The sequence below is a fragment of the Sus scrofa genome, chromosome 12 (assembly GCF_000003025.6).
Source record: "Sus scrofa isolate TJ Tabasco breed Duroc chromosome 12, Sscrofa11.1, whole genome shotgun sequence".
NCBI lineage: Eukaryota > Metazoa > Chordata > Mammalia > Artiodactyla > Suidae > Sus > Sus scrofa.
This window is the reverse complement of record NC_010454.4, coordinates 20,791,859-20,807,872: the sequence shown is the minus strand read 5'-3', so window position 1 is coordinate 20,807,872 and position 16,014 is coordinate 20,791,859. Positions and strand designations below refer to the sequence as shown.

General features: G+C 54.2%; 1 protein-coding gene across 6 annotated transcripts in view; it reads right to left on the bottom strand.

Moving 5' to 3' along the window:
- ACLY (ATP citrate lyase) overlaps nucleotides 1–11,195 on the bottom strand; it is a 44,624-nt gene extending 33,429 nt beyond the window's left edge. For 2 of the 6 annotated variants that reach the window (XM_021066027.1, NM_001105302.1), the window contains 6 exon segments: nucleotides 11,019–11,158; nucleotides 5,975–6,159; nucleotides 4,071–4,193; nucleotides 2,324–2,386; nucleotides 1,183–1,373; nucleotides 689–768 (listed from right to left, as the gene is read on the bottom strand). In XM_021066027.1, coding sequence (XP_020921686.1) covers nucleotides 689–768; nucleotides 1,183–1,373; nucleotides 2,324–2,386; nucleotides 4,071–4,193; nucleotides 5,975–6,133 — 616 coding nt within the window. In that variant the 5' untranslated portion in view covers nucleotides 6,134–6,159; nucleotides 11,019–11,158. 6 annotated transcript variants of the gene reach the window in all.

Below are 16,014 nucleotides of genomic sequence, written 5' to 3'. Positions count from 1 at the left end.
GCACACCAGGCTCTCCTAGGGTCTGTCGAGAAGTGGGAAGGGGCAGTCAGACACCCACCGTGGGTGTACTGGGCCCCCAGCCAGCAGGATTCATTTACTGCTGCCTCGCCTGTGTGTTCCTGTTCCCCCAGGGCCATTTAGCTAATTAAGTTAGCACAGAGCCATCTGGTCCATTAGCGGGGCTGCAGCCCCAGGCGGAATCTCAATCAGGACTTTGCCCTGAGAAGCCCTGGCCAGAGCCAGCCCCTGCCACCTGCCTCCTTCGCAGCCTCAGGGCCTTTGCCAAAGTCTTCCCAGCCTTGGGGGTCAATGATTGACCAACTCCTGGAGGCAAACAGAGGGAGGGGGCCACCGAGGCACCAAGAGGAAGGGAGGGTCTGACTGGCAGCCCAGCTCAGGGCAGGAAGAGCCACAGGGCAGAGTCAGATCACAACTGGGACGTCCTCATCATAGACAAATGAAGACCAAAGGAAACCGGAGTTGGTGAAAAAGAGGAATAATCGTGGCCTCCTGAGCCCTCAGAAACAGGAGCCTGGCGATCCCTCTGCCCATACACACCTGTCTGTGCTGTCCTCTGCAAGCGGGGGGGTCTGAGCCTCGGAACGTCAAGGCCGGGGTTACTTTACCGTGGGTGTTGGGACTCTGTTAGGTGACCCTTGCCCTGTCCCATCCCAGCAGAGATAATTACCAAGAGGGTTGATCTCGAGGTAGGTGAAGTACAGATCCTCATAGAAATTGAAGAGGCCGGAGATAAAGCTGGCCAGAATTCTAGACGGGGTGGGAGAGAGGGACCATCAGTGCTTCGGGGAGCAGGCTCAGCGACAGCCTCTCACTGTGGCCAACAGCTCCGCTCCCCCACACTCGCCCCGCTGACCCCTCGCTTTCCTCTGCGAATCCCGCTCCCTGGACGTCACTCTTCAGCCACCGAGGCAGAAAGGAGCTGTCACTCCCAGAGCTGGAGGCAGACACGTGCCAGACAGATGGGGCAAAGAGGTGAGGGACGCCGACGTGCGTTTCAGTCTGAGCCAGCCTCCCCTCTGCCCCCGGCACCCCTCCTGCCGCCTGCTCCCCACCATCCAGCCAGACACAGGGACGGGGGAGTGGATGCCCAGACAGGGGGGGGAACGCTCTGCTTTCCCTGGCCCCCCCGCTGCCGCCTCCCTGCTGCCCTTCTCACTCAACTCTTTCTTGTCTTCGGGGGCATGGACCAACAGGTGTTTCTTGATGGCCTCAGGATTCAGCTTCTCGTCCACGCCGACGAGCAGTCTCTGGGCTTTGGCGTCCACGTCACCCACGTCCACCCCACCCTCATGGTGGAACAGCACGTGGTCCCCGTCTCGGGCAGCGTAGATGCAGACATAGAACTCCTCCTCCTTGGGAGGAAGAGGGCGTCGCGGGGGTGAGGGGCCTCACTCCGGCTGTACCACTTCTAAAACCCAGTAGACGCCTCTCACCAGGAGAGACAATGTCACCATCTTCCCCTTGGGGACAAGAGGAGATGAGGCCGCTGCCCTGCCAGGTGACAGTCCAGACTGAGCCAATGTGACCTGCCTGGGGAAGGGAGCCTGGTCTTCAAGTCCCTCTCATCCCAGCCCAGGAAAGTCCTGTCACCAGCCTTGATTCCTTCCTGCTGCAAACTGAGCCCTTTCCTTCCTCTCTGGACTCCCTGCTCTGCAGCACCCTCAGAATCTCAAGGGCAGCCTCAGAGACTCTGGTGCCTTCGACTTTTCTCCAGTGGCTTGATTTCGCCTTTCATCATTTACTTATTTTTGCTTTTTAGGGCTGAACCACAGTTCCCAGGCTAGGGGGTGAATCGGAGCTACGGCTGCCGGCCTACGCCACAGCCACAGCAACACGGGATCCAAGCTGCATCTGCGACCTATACCACAGCTTATGGCAATGCTGGACCCTTAACTCAGTGAGCGAGGCTAGGGATGGAACCTGAATCCTCATGGATACCAGCTGGGTTCATTTCCGCGGCATCACAATGGGAACTCCTCATCGTTTCATTTTATTTTACTTATTATTTCTTTTAATTGCCATACCAGTTCCCGGGCCAGGGGTTGAAATCAGAGCTGCAGCTGCCGGCCCTACACCACAGCCACGGTGATGCCAGATCTGAGCCACATCTGCAACCTACACTGCAGGTGGCAGCAATGCTGGATCCTTAACCCATAGGCCAGGGATCGAACCTGCATTCTCACGGACACTAGCTGGGTTCTTAACCTGCTGAGCCACAATGGGAACTCCTTTTCACTTTAGAGTCAACAGGCACAAAGCTCCCAACGGGAGAAGACTTTACTTGGAGCCACTTCACACGTACCTGACTGTGAGGGACGAAGGGTTCAATCAGAAAGTTCTTGAGGAAGCCTCTGGCCTTGCCAACCTATGGAGATGGACAGAAATAAAACTTAGACAGACAGCACGTCTTGCTCCCAGGACAGGAGGCGGCATGGCCCTCTGCTCCCTCCACGTCGCCCTCCCTTCAGGGGCAGGGCCCAAAGCACTACTGCCATGAAACCGGCCACAAAGATTTTTTTCCAGAAGCCAGGGTGATGGGGTCACCGACCCCTACGCCACAGAAGTCTTCACGAGATCCCCTCTTCCATCCACTGCCCCTGTGCCTGCCACACTTGGACAGGCACTGACCTTGCACATTCTTTCCTGCCTCCTCTGGAGGGTGACAAACGAGCTGCAACACCGCCCCACCCCCAGAGCACCAGGAGTCATGGCCCTCTCTGCGGCCCCACAGAGGAAAGCACTCAGACAAAGCTAGGCTGTCTGTCTGTCCCCAAGCTCAGGCGGGGAGACCCGGCCTGAGAACATGAGTCCAGGGGAGGGGAGGGCCGGGGTGGGGAGAGGGGAGAGAGGGGAGCCGGACCGGGAAAACGCTCCCGCACAGACGTCCCCGGCTGAGGACAAGCGGCCTGCAGAGCTAATCAGTTTGAGTGGGTCCCTGGCGGCAGCCGAGGTGAGACAGCCCTCACCCCTCCCAGCACGTCCAAAGCCCCCACCCGCCTGCCCGTGAGTGCGTCACCGCTGAGTCAGGGACCAGACAGTGATCCATCAGAGGTAATGAGGCGCTCCTGCCAGGGCCAACGCTGCTGGCGGTCCAGATGTCCCCGACGGCCCCCTCCCTACAGCTAGCCCCGGAGGAGTCAGAAGCATGAGGCGCTCCGTGGGGACACTGCTCAGGCCTGCCGCCTGCCCCCCCATGCCGCTGTCCTCTCCCTGCAGAGGCCTGGGAGCACCAAGGTCAAGATCCCTCTATCCCCACCTCCCCGCCCATGTAGAACTTCAAGGACCCCTCATTCCCCGCAAGAGCCAGAACCCGGGAACACAGCATGAAGAGCCAAAGTGACGGACGAACCTCACCATGTAGAAAGGAATCTACACCCCCACGCCCAGCCTAGTCCGTGGCGGCCAAGTTAGAGAACGACTCAACCCTGGTCCACGGTCACCCCAAATGGGACAAAGCCAGGTGTGGATGGCACAGCTCTCCGCCCTGAGCCAAGCCTCGCTTGGAGAACAAGAAACGCACTTTCATTCCCCGGCGTCGCTTCGCCTTCACAGTAACTCTCACCAAAGCAGCTGAAGTTAACCCACGAGCTGGGAGAGGGCCAGAAGGGAATTTACTCGTCTGTATTATCCACCTCCTACGTGCCTGGCCTAACAACGTTTCTACCTAAATGACTCTGCACCTCCTTCTTCAGGTCTGCTTGTTGGTTTTAACCTATCCCTTAGGGAGGCACGTCATGACAAGCTACCCTACCCATTCTGGAAACTGACGTTCCCAGAACAGGCCTCAGAGTCCCAACTCCACGACTGCTGTGGAAGAAACAGACCACTTGCCCCGACTCTGGAACTGCCCCGGGGTTACGTGCTGTTCCTGGACAGGCAGCGCTGCAAAGGAGCACGAAGGCCGGCCCGGCCGCTTGAGTCAGCTCCGCAGGACTCCTGCCTCCCCCAGGCTGCCACCTGACAGGTTGTGGGAACGATCCGTAGGGCTGCCGATCTGGACGCTTCTATCATCACAGCACATCCAACCTCAACCCTATAGCCAGACTCACTGTGGCCTCCTGTCCCAGCCGTGGCTTCAGCCAGGACTTGACTCCATCCAGGGTGAGGTTGACCCCGACGAGGCCCAGCTTTCCACGCCGTTTGATCAGCTGGTCTGGCTTGACTACCAGGCTCTGGAACAAGAGGGGTTTGTATTTAGAGCAAGGAAAGAGAAGGTGGAGTACAAGTGGACACTTCCGGGACCCAAAGCACAGGAGAGCCTGGGTGGCTTCCTATCCGGCCCACCCCCAAAGCCAATTCCACCCATCCTTCAAGGTCAAATCCCAGAAGCTTCCCTCACCTATCCCAGCCAACGTATTTCTTTCTTTTTTCACTTTCTAGCCACAGTGTGCAGTGGCTTTAGGTAGGATCTCAGTTTCCAGAGCAAGGATCGAACCCAGGCCACAGCAGCAAAAGCACCAAGTCCTAACCACTTAGGTAACTTCCCTAACATCTTTCCTTTGATAAAAAGAAAAGAATCTAGAACCATCCTTGCCTGGGATGGAGTCTGGCACAGAGTAGGTCCTCACTGAACACCTGCTAAAGAATAAGTGATTGCCTATCCTCCCTATGCGGTATCTTAGCTTCATTCAGCTCCCCCGAATACGGGCTCGCCCCTGTGTTCCAAACAAAAAGAACAGGAGTTCCCGTTGCAGCTCAGCAGTTAACAAACCCGACTAGCATCCGTGAGGACGTGGGTTCAATCCCCGGCCTCGCTCAGTGGATTAAAGATCCAGTGTTGCCGTGAGCTGTGGTGTAAGTCGCAGATGTGGCTCAGATCCCGCACTGCTGTGGCTCTGGCGTAGGCCAGTGGCTACAGCTCTGATTGGACCCCTAGCCTGGGAACCTCCACATGCTGCAGGTGCAGCCCTATAGAGACAAAAAATTTTTAAAAAGAAACCAAAGAAAAGAAAAGAAAGAAAGAACAGAGAGATGGAGCCTTGGGGTGACATAGGATGCAAGAAGACATCTGGTCGATCCCATCCCTGCACTTGAACCCTGTCTACAAGACCAACAAGCGGCCCCAGGCCACTGCTCACACACCTCCAGTACCAAAGAGTTCACCACCTCCAGAGGCAGCTCCCTCTGCGGTCTGGGCCGCCTCAGTGAGGCAGGAGGAAATGTGCATCCCTGAACCCTTCCTCCCGACTGGTCCCAGTCCTGCTCTCTGGGACCCGCCAAAGAAGCCGAAGCTTCCAGACGCCATCCCAACAATGGTCCTGCAAGGATCCGAAGAGAGGAGCCTCTACTTCAGGGTGGATCCCATCAGCTGTTCTACACAAAGTACAACCTCCCACTTCTTGGTGGCCCTGACATATTCCTGACGGGTTCCACTTTGGGGGGGGCGGGGCGGCATAGGCCTACTTCTTGTTTTTGTTTTTTGGCCACACACACGGCATACAGAAGTTCCCGGACCAGGGACTGAACCAGCGCCACAGAGATAATGCCAGATCCTGAATTCACAGTGCCACAGCAGGAACTCCTGTGCCTACCTTTTACTGATCATCTGGCAAGCGCCAGGCAGCATACTAAGTACATGATTGCTACTCCTTAACAGTTCGCAGGGTGAGTGCTATGCCCACTGGACAGATGGGGAATCTAAAGCTCAGAGAGGTGAGATGGCTTCGTCCCAGGCCACATGGGTGATATGCAGACACCTGCCATCTGGACTCCAGTTTGTCCAATTCCAAGTCCAGACTCTGAACAGGACTGAGGGGCCAGGGGACCCCAGCACGTAGGGCTCAAACGTAAAACCTGCTCCACGCGCCTTCCCCCTCCCCGTAACAGTGCAGGCTGTCTGCCATCACGTGCCCCATGTGGACACGGCCAGCAAATCCGCTACTGCCCCTTCCTCAGACTCCGGGCCTGGAGGAGGGGCGAGGGGTGGGGGGCGGGGGAGAGGCTAGGGGCTCACCTCACTGAGCAGCCAAGGGTGGTCCTGCAGCAGGCGGGCCCAGTCCGTGTCAGGGGTGACCCGGGCATACTTGAACCGGTTCTGGATGGCCGAGGTGGTGCAGATGTACTTGTACAGGAGTTCTTTGCCCGTCTGCTCCGAAATCGCCTTGGCCGACATGGCTGCGGACGGCCCTGCTCTACCTGCTGGGGTGAGAGGGGCTGGTCAGAAGGGGCCCGGAGATGGAGGCGTTAGCTTCTCCGGCAGGACAGCCACGCCCAGCTGCCCCCGGACAGTAAAACCAGATCTCAGTGCTTCTCCAGAGGGTGAAGAGGGCTGCCTCAGCCAAAAGGATGGAAGGGAGATCTCAAACAAACCTTTTCTTTTTTTTCTATTGCCACACCTGCAGTATATGGAGGTTTCCAGGCTAGGGGTTGCATCAGAGCTGCAGCTGCTGGCCTACACCACAGCCACAGCCAGGCCAGATCTGAGCCACGTCTTCGACCTACACCACAGCTCACAGCAACACCCGATCCTTAACCCACGGATCGAGGCCAGGGATCGAACCCGAATCCTCATGGATACTAGTCAGGGTCGTTACCACCAAGCCACAGTGGGAACTCCTCAAACACACTTCTGACAGCAGAGGAAGAGGATTGGGAAATGATAGGGGAGGAACGATGGTGGAGAAAAACAAAGCTAGTGTCTCCCCAGTGACCCTTGGCCTCAAGCTCAGCTCTACTCCCTGTAGCCAAACTAGCTCACCCACTGCCACATTCATCCTGGAGCAGAGGAGGCTGGATGGGGAGACCAGGAATAGCAGGGGTGTGACCCAACCCTGAGTGCTGGTCCCACCCGAGGTGGGCATAGGGCCACTGAAACACACCCTTTGGTTCCTGTGGGGAACCAGCCGCCTTGTGCCAAAACGCTGGCCTCACCCCCCTTCCAGGTTTGGTCTCCCCCACGCCCACACTCACCCATTTCACACACTCACACACATCACCAGCCCGAGGGCTGAGCGGGCAAGTCTCCGTAGCCTCACACAGGACCAAGCCCCCAAGGAACAAAGAGGAAGAGTCATGTCCAAGCCCATTTCTCCCGGGACATGAGATTCCCACTCAAGTTCAGGGCAGACACAGGGCAAGGAAACCTATGACCTTCAGTGCATCCCACCCGCCCTGCTGAGTCATCTAGCTACTAATTTAGAGCAAAATAGAGGCCTCTCTGGGGACCACCCATACTGGTCACTTTCTAACCGAGCCAGAGCTGGAGAAGGAGGCAGGAGCCATTCTCAATCCCATGAATGTGAGCCCTGAGAGGTACCTGGAGATTCATAACCTTAGTTCTTAGATGAGGCAGGAAAGCTCAGAGGGGTTAAGATAACTTGCCAAAAAAAAAAGATAACTTGCTCAAGAAGTCTAATTAATAAGCGGACTTGAAGGAGACCCAAGACTTGAAACCAAACTCTCTCACACCTGGTCCCTAGAAAACCCCATATCTCAGCCCTAGAAAAAAAAAAGACCATGTCTGGAGTTCCCATCGTGGCTCAGTGGTTAACAAATCCGACTAGGAACCATGAGGTTGCGGGTTGGATCCCTGGCCTTGCTTGGTGGGTTGAGGATCCGGCGTTGCCGTGAGCTGTGGTGTAGGTTGCAGACATGGCTTGGATCCCGAGTTGCTGTGGCTCTGGCGGAGGCCAGCAGCTGCAGCTCCAATTCGACCCCTAGCCTGGGAACCTCCATATGCCGTGGGAGCGGCCCAAGAAAATGGCAAAAAAAAAGACCAAAAAAAAAACCAACCAAACAAAAAAGACCATTTCTCCAAGGGCCAGGCCGTGTCCCCCCTGCAGCTCACAGAAGGATCTGTGATGATAATTTTTTCAGATACCATCCCCATCACTTTGTCCAGCCACACCCATTCTCCCTCGGGTAAGGCCAGGAGTGACTTGGGGGGAGAGAAGGCGGGGAGAAGGGGAGGGAAAGGAAACCGAGTCATTCATGCCAAGAGCTTAGCTGGATCGGGAAAAGTCACTCCTATCTCTCTAAGGAAGGTCCAGAACTAAGATGCTGAATTTGCGGGAGGAGGAAAGTCGAGTCCAGAAGGAGGGCAGAACTAGGGGGCTGGCTGGTTTCCGCACTGCAGGAAGGCTGGTCCCAGCTCAGGGAGAGCTAACGTTCCAGGGGCACCTCCCTCCCGATTGGCCAGTCTGGGCTTCAGGTTCTAATCCCGGCGTGGCTGGCTCCTCAGCCTCCCAGCTAGTCTTCGCTGGGCACAATGGGAGCATTCAGTCTGGTGGCTGGCCTGAAGTCTGGTAGCTGGGAAGGGGCTCAACGGAGAGGTTCCCCTTTCTGGCTTTCCCTTGGGATGGCTTCCGGCTCCTTCTCAACAAGAGTTTCCAAAGGAGATGCCTCAGCCAGCCCCACTGCCCCACAGTCCTCCACCCCCACCCACTCCAGCTCCATTTCCCAACCTTCTTAACTCAGACCAGAAAAACTGGTCCTGAAATCAGATGGGTACACATGCCCCTACCCTCCTCCCAAGAGAGTGCAGCCCAGGGCAGCCCAGGCAGAGAAAGAGAAGGGGGCAGCCCTTGACCACCCTCAGCAGTTCAGACACATCAGCCACGCGCTGATCACAAATTCCTTCCTCCTGGAATTTGTGATCAAAGCCTCTCCAGCAGAGACACTCTTAGAACCACAGACACCTCCCCCAAATCTGGCATCTCCCCAAAGACCCAGCTTTGGAAAGGACATGAATGAGACTAGTGACCTTGTGCACTTGGGGGGGGGGAGAAAAAAATCACAATTTTCTGGAGCCCTAGATCAAATCTCGGATCCAAGATCTCATCTCCATCTGGTCCTCGGGACGGGGGATGGGAGAGAAGACAACCAGGGAAGGATGCAGGATAGAAAAACTTTGCCAGTTTACCAAAACACAGATTTGCCACTAGAGCACTTTGGCTCCAATGGGGCAGGCCCTCTCAAGGCCAACAGAGAGTTTATAGAAGAGACTAAAAAGCAGGGAAAGAATCTGGCCTCTGCGTGCTCATCAGGACAGGGTAAGAGGAAGGTACACAAAGCCAGGGAGTGGAGGGGTGGTGATAAATCACAAGTTTAATCACTCAGGGAGGTCTCTCTAGGGCAGTGGCTCTTAAGCCATCTGAGGTCTCAGACTCTGAAGCACCAGAGAAAAAGCTCAGAAAACTGTGCACATGCCTGACCGTGTGCATATCATTTCCAGGTGGTGACCTGTGACAATGATCTGATGGCTTAGAGACCACTAGCAACAAAGAACATTTGCTCGAGTGACAGTGGGTCTTAAAGTGTATACTAATCTGGGCTGGAAATACCACTCTCCACAAGCCACCTCTGCAAAGTCTTGCAAAGGTTTGGGCTGCCTCCTCAGGAAGTGAGTAACTGAATGGGTTGTCAAACTAGTCAGAGATGGTTTCTGGGCAGAGCCAAGACCCCAGGGCTCCACTTTGGGAGCCCAGGAACTATTAACTAGTAACAGGTAGATTTGAGGGAAATCACGTCAAGGAATCAGCACACACATACTCTCTCTCTTTCTCAATCCAAAGGCGAGACCTTCTGAGCTGAATGGGGTCTTTTCTGCAGACACGGAAGAGACCCAGAATTGAGTTCATAGACAGCAGCCACTGAGGGCAGAAGCAGCCCACAGGGAAGGCTGAATGAAAGGAGCCTGTTCCCCAGGATTGTACCCCTGGGACACAGCCAGAGAAGAGGAACCACGGGGATGCTACTTAGGGTCTCTGTGGGAAGGACAAAGAGCACTTCTTCTAAGGTTAGTATCTGTAGGATTAGGGCTTTTTGAAAGGGGGACAGGCAATCCCTAGAGTTAAGGGGAGGGGCAGAACTCTGAGGGTCCCTACTGCAGCAAGGAGAGCAGAGAAAGAGGGCAGAGACACCAGCCATCCGCCTCAGTGCCCCAGGCTATTCCCATCGCCACCCCCCCAAGCTGTTTAAGAAGCTCGTGAAGTGAAAATACCCCTCGGGGCAGCTGGGTCTACCAGCTGTCCCTCACCCAACATTTCAGAATTTCAGAAACCCAATGATCTGAGCTGGCTGAAAGACAAAGTTACAGGGAGGAGAGAGGAACGGGCTGGCTGACCAAACTGCGCTCTGTGCTGCTCCCCTCCCAACCCTCCCGAAAATCCCCTTCCTAGGCAGACTACCAAGGATCACCTAATGGCAAAACTCCTTGGTACTTCACGGTTTCTGCCAAGGTTGGAGAGGGCAGCAGGCGCTGGGGTTGGCCCTCTGCCAAGCCCGACAGGAGGGCGGCGGCAGCATCCTTCAGCCCCTGGAGGACCTTGCCTCCGTCAAGCCTGGCATCAACGCCAAGGCTGGGGAGAAAGACGGGCACTCCGGCCATCTGTCGCTTAGCGTCTGGGCCCGACGGCACCTCCAGAGCGAGGCGGGTCTTTCCTGGGCCGCCGATCCGAGGCTAGGTCCTCGCGGCGAGGCCTGAGGCGGCCCAAACCCGCGTGGCCCGCGGCGGCTACGCGCCCGAGCTCGCGCTCTCTCTCCATTCCCTCGCGGTGCTCAGTCGACTCTCCATAGAAGTAAGAGGAAGGGCCTGACCCCGGCTTGTGAGGGGTCAGAATGGGGCGACTGGCCACCGCGCTCTGTACTTCCCGTCCCCGGTAACCGGTAGGGGGACCCTGGTCGGGGAAAGAGGTGGCGGGATAAAACCCGAGGAGGCTCAGAACTGGCCCCGGGGTGGCAGTGAGAGGCGCCAGTTAGGGACAAATGCGATTCGGCGGAGGGAAGACAGGCAACGACGGCGGCAAGCACTGTCCAAACTCCCAGGAACTGGAATGTGGGGGAGTGGGGTGGTCGACGGGCCAACATCTGGCCACCGGTCGCTAACCAGGCGAAGGCGATCCTAAAACTAAGACACCCAGAACTTCCAAGCAGGTGCAGGGAGGGCGCGTGAGCCCCAAACCGGCGTCGGGGGAGTAGGTTCCGGGTTGGGGGAGGGAGGCAGGAAGCTTCTGGGCCAGTTGGGGGCCATCGCGTGAAAGCGGCCGCCCGCCACTCACCTCTCTACGAAAGGCCGTGCGCGGTGCTGGGTGCACAGGGCCCAACTCGCCGCCTACCTTCCGGAGCGCTCCAGCCTCCCGCAGCCACCCGGATCCGGCTTTTGTTCCGGCTTGGGCGGGTTCTCCCCGCCCCCATCGGCACACCGTGCGAGCCGCCCGGCGATTGGCCACACGTGGTCTCTAGCCTGAGCTCCAGGCTTCCTCCCAATTCGCTGCCCGGCATAGCCCCGCCCTCGGGTCCGGGGTCCAGGAGCTGCTGGGACTTGCAGTCCTGATGGTGCGTCCCAGACTCGAAAGGGGCCGCCCAGAGCCTGCCCAGCTTGGGAGGTGTCGGGGGCGGGGCCTAGGGTGGGGAGATGGGCTGGGCTATGCTGGGAGGAGAACGTACGAGATTGGGGGCAGTGGTCTGATCTTCTAGGGTTGGGCCGACCGCCGCTGATACTCTAGGCGTTGGGCGGACAGCCGCTGAGATGTGGCGGGCTGCGGTGTTGGCGGTGCAGGCTGTAGCGCAGCTTTTTGGGGCCCTGGAGTCTCCTTCCCGTCTCCACGTGGGAGAAACTGACGTCTTCCACGCAGGCAGCCAGAAAGCCACCACACCCAACCCAGTTGCTCAGGTCCCCCTTTTAAGCAGCCAGGGCAGACTGCTTACGCACGTGGACCCTCGGGGTTGAGCTGGTGGGACGAGGCTAATAGATTAGATTTACTAATATGGGATAGAGCGGGGGATTGCGTGAGCAGGTGGGGCTAGGAAGGCGCCTGTCACACCGTTTTGTGTCCCTCACCTGCTCATCTCCGAGCAGAACTGAGTATTCAATGGGAGAGTCTAGCACGGGGCTGGGGTCGTCTCTGCTGGTCATCAGCGCCTCGCCCCTCCCCTACAGTCCCACCCTTAGACCCTGGAATGAATGAATGGCTGCCTCCCCCTTCTCTATTACCTGTGCATAGTCTATATTTTCCACGTCGAAAACTGGGACACCCGATCTGATAGGTGCTGACGAACTTGTGGCGCAGAATTTTTGAAATCATACAGACCTAGAAACCAAGACATGTATTTCCTGCTGTGACATTCTGAAGCTCTCCTCTGTCCACCCCAATCCTGTAGGTCTCCCGAGCTGCTCCCTGACCCTAATAGCGGTCTAGCTCCCGGGAGGAGAATCATGCGCTAAGCAGCTCAGGTGAAAAGGTCAGCCCAGTGAACAGAGAATCAGCAGCCCCGGGAGCCTGCCAACCACTGGGGTCATACACTGCAATAATGGTGTGATATTCTTGTGCACAAAAACTTGGCCAGACCCTTCTCCCCCCCATTCCAGTCATAGCCAGGAGTGGGGCAGCTAAATTTGCTGCCCATGCCTGAAGGAAGTGATCCCTGATGATGTCACTTTCTGGTCCCGTCCCTGAGAGGCATCTTTTTGAAATAGCAGTTCCTCAGCTCCTCTCTCCTTTTGGTCGTAGTCTTCCACTCCTACATGGATTGAGTGCCATCCCTGCCAAGAATCTCCCCAAATAGCATCAGTCTTGGAGAAGGATCACATCTTCACACCTAAGGAAAACAACCCCTATGAAGCACTCTATATCTTCCCTTTCTGTGCCTCGAGGGACAGCAATTCAGGATCTCAGGGGCTAGTGGGGGCAACTGCAATCAGGGGGAATAAACGGCGTAAGCATTATCCCTCTGGTTAGAAAGATACACTTGGGGAGTTCCCGTCATGGCACAGTGGAAACAAATCTGACTAGGAACCATGAGGTTGCTGGTTCAATCCCTGGCTTTGCTCAGTGGGTTAAGATCTGGCATTGCCATGAGCTGTGGTGTAGGTCGCAGACGTGGCTCAGATCTGGTGTTGCTGTGGCTGTGGCGTAGGCCGGCAGCTGCACCTCCAATCAGACCCCTAGCCTGGGAACCTCCACGTGCCACAGGTGTGGCCCTAAAGGGAAGGAGGGAGGGAAGGAAGGAAGGATGGATAGATACACTTCGGAGTCCCTGTTGTGGCGCAGCAGAAACAAATCATACTAGTATCCATGAGGATACGGGTTCGATCCCTGGCCTCACTCAATGGGTCAGGGATCCAGCATTGCCATGAGCTGTGGTGTAGGCTGCAGACTCGGCTTGATCCCATGTTGCTGTGGCTTTGGTTGTGGCTATGGCTGTGGTGTAGGCCAGCAGCTACAGCACTGATTTGACCCCTAGCCTGGCAACTTCTATATGCTGAGGTAATGGCCCTAAAAAAACAAAAACAAGAAACAACAACAAAAAAGAAAGATACCTACATCCAGAAATAGGCATCCATGTAAAATAGAAACTGTAGCAAACTTTGTACATCATTTTTGACAATTTTCCTGAGAAACCTGGAAAAATACTGCCTGGCTTCCTCCGTCCTTCAGGTGCCGTGAAGATCACAAAGTGTTTTGTAAACTGCCAAAAAGAATACATTATTGTTGCTGTTTTATTGGATTTTTGAAAATATCTTTGCTGGAAATCCCACTGTGGTGCAGTTTAAGATCTGGTGTTGTTTCTATGGTGGTGCAGGTTTGATTCCTGGCTCAGCACAGTGGTTTAAGCATCTGGTGTTGCCATAGCTTTTGCTTTGATTTGATCCCTGACCCAGGAACTTCCACATGCCACAGATATGGCCAAAAAAAACCCCCCACAACATCTTTATTAATATGTAATTGAAGGATAATAAACTGAACATATTTAACATGTACCATTTGATGCATTATAAAACATGTGTACACTGTGAAAGCGTTACCACAATCAAGGTAAATACACATACCCTTCACTCCCAAAAGTCTCCTTATATTCCTTTATAATCTCTCCCTCCCTACCCTACCTCCACATGCCCAGGAGGCATCATTTTGCTTTTGGACAATATAGTTTGTTTGCATTTTCTAGAATTTTATATAAATGGAATCATATAGTCTTTTTATCTGAATTCTTTCATTCACCATAATTACTTTGAAATTTATCCATGTTATGCATGTACCAATAGTTTTTTTCCTTTTTGTAGCTGAATAGTATTCCATTACATGGATAAACTATAGTTTGTTTATCCATTCACCAGTTGATGTGTATGTTTCCAGTTTGCGGCTATTACAAATAAAGCTGCTATGAATGTTCCCATATAGCTTTGATGTCTCTTGAATAAATTCCTAGGAGAAGAATGGCTGGGGAGTTCCCGTCATGGCGCAGTGGTTAACGAATCCTACTAGGAACCATGAGGTTGCGGGTTCGGTCCCTGCCCCTTGCTCAGTGGGTTAACAATCCGGCGTTGCCGTAAGCTGTGGTGTAGGTTGCAGACGCGGCTCGGATCCCACGTTGCTGTGGCTCTGGCGTAGGCGGGTGGCTACAGCTCCGATTCAACCCCTAGCCTGGGAACCTCCATATGCCGCGGGAGCGGCCCAAGAAATAGCAACAACAACAACAAAAAGACAAAAGACAAAAAAAAAAAAAAAAGAATGGCTGGGTTATAAGTTACATGTGTTTAACTTTTTAAGAAGCTACCAAACTGTTTCCCAAAGTGGTTATATCCCTTTATATTCTCATCAGCAGTAAACGAGAGTTTCAATTGCTTAAGATCCTCACCAGCACCTGGTAGGGCCAGTCTTTTCCACTTTAACCATTTCAGTATGTGTGTAGTAGCATCTCACTGTGGTCTTTTTTTTTTTTTTTTCCAGCACTGCACCTCCTGCATATGCAAGTTCCCAGGCTAGGGGTCATATCACAGCTGTAGCAGCCAGCCTATACCAGAGCCATAGCAACACCAGATCTGAGCCACATCTGCGATCTACACCACAGATCCCGGCAATGCCAGATCCTTGACCCACTGAGCAAGACCAGGGATCGAACCCAAGTCCTCATGGATACTAGTCAGATTCATTGTCGCTGAGCCACGACGGGAATTCCTCACTGTGGTCCCTAATTTGTGTTTTCCTAATGACTAATGACATTGAACATCTTTTCATGTGCTAATTGACTTTCCTTTATCTTCTTTGATGAAATAACTATTAAAATCTTTTGGTCATTTTGTATTTATCTGTCTTATTACGGAGTTATAAAAGCTCTTCATGTAGTGTGGATACAAGTTCTTTGACAGGTAGATGTTTTGCAGATATTTTATCCCAGCCTGTGGCCAGTCTTGATTTTCTTTCTTTTTTGTCTTTTCTAGTCGAATTCATTAACCACTGAGCCATGACAAGAACTCCCTTTTGATTTTCTTAGCAGTGCCTTTTAGAAGAATAAAGGATTTTCATTTCGATGACATCCAACTTATTTTTTCAAAAAAATTTAAAAAAAAAGGAGTTCCCAGAATTTCCGTCGTGGCACAGTGGAAGTGAACCCCACTAGGAACCATAAAGTTGCAGATTCTATCCCTGGCCTCTCTCAGTGGGTTATGGATCTGGCAATGCCATGGGCTGTGGTGAAGGTCGTAGACGCAGATCCAATCCTGCGTTGCTGTGGCTATAGCTAGGCCGGCAGCTGTAGCTCCAACTGAACCTCTAGCCTGGGAACCTCCACATGCGCCCCGCCCCCCAAAAAAAAGCAAAAAAAAAAAAAAAGGAATTCCCATTGACCGGTTGGTTTGGATCCTGTGTTGCCAGGAACTTCCAAATGTGGCAGGTGCAGCCAAGAAAAAATAAATGAAAGTAATGAAGTACTTCGACCCCTAGCCTGGGAACTTTCATATGCCACAGGTGTGGCCCTAAAAAGACAAAAAAAAAAGTAAGTAAATGTAGTAAACCTAGTTCACCTTTGGCGGGGGGGCTGGCAGGGAGAGTGGGGGAATGGGCAAGGATGTCAGCTAAGGACTTAATGAAGTGTGAGCCTGCCACTAGCAGGGGCTCACTAAATGTGTTAAATTGAAGGTTGAACCCAGCGTTCTCACGTGACCTTATGCAAATCATCACATCCCAAAGGTTTTATCTTCACATTCACGTTGCAGACGCAAATTTTAAGGCTTAGAGCCCTTACGTGCCCAGCACAGGGTCACACAGTTAATGA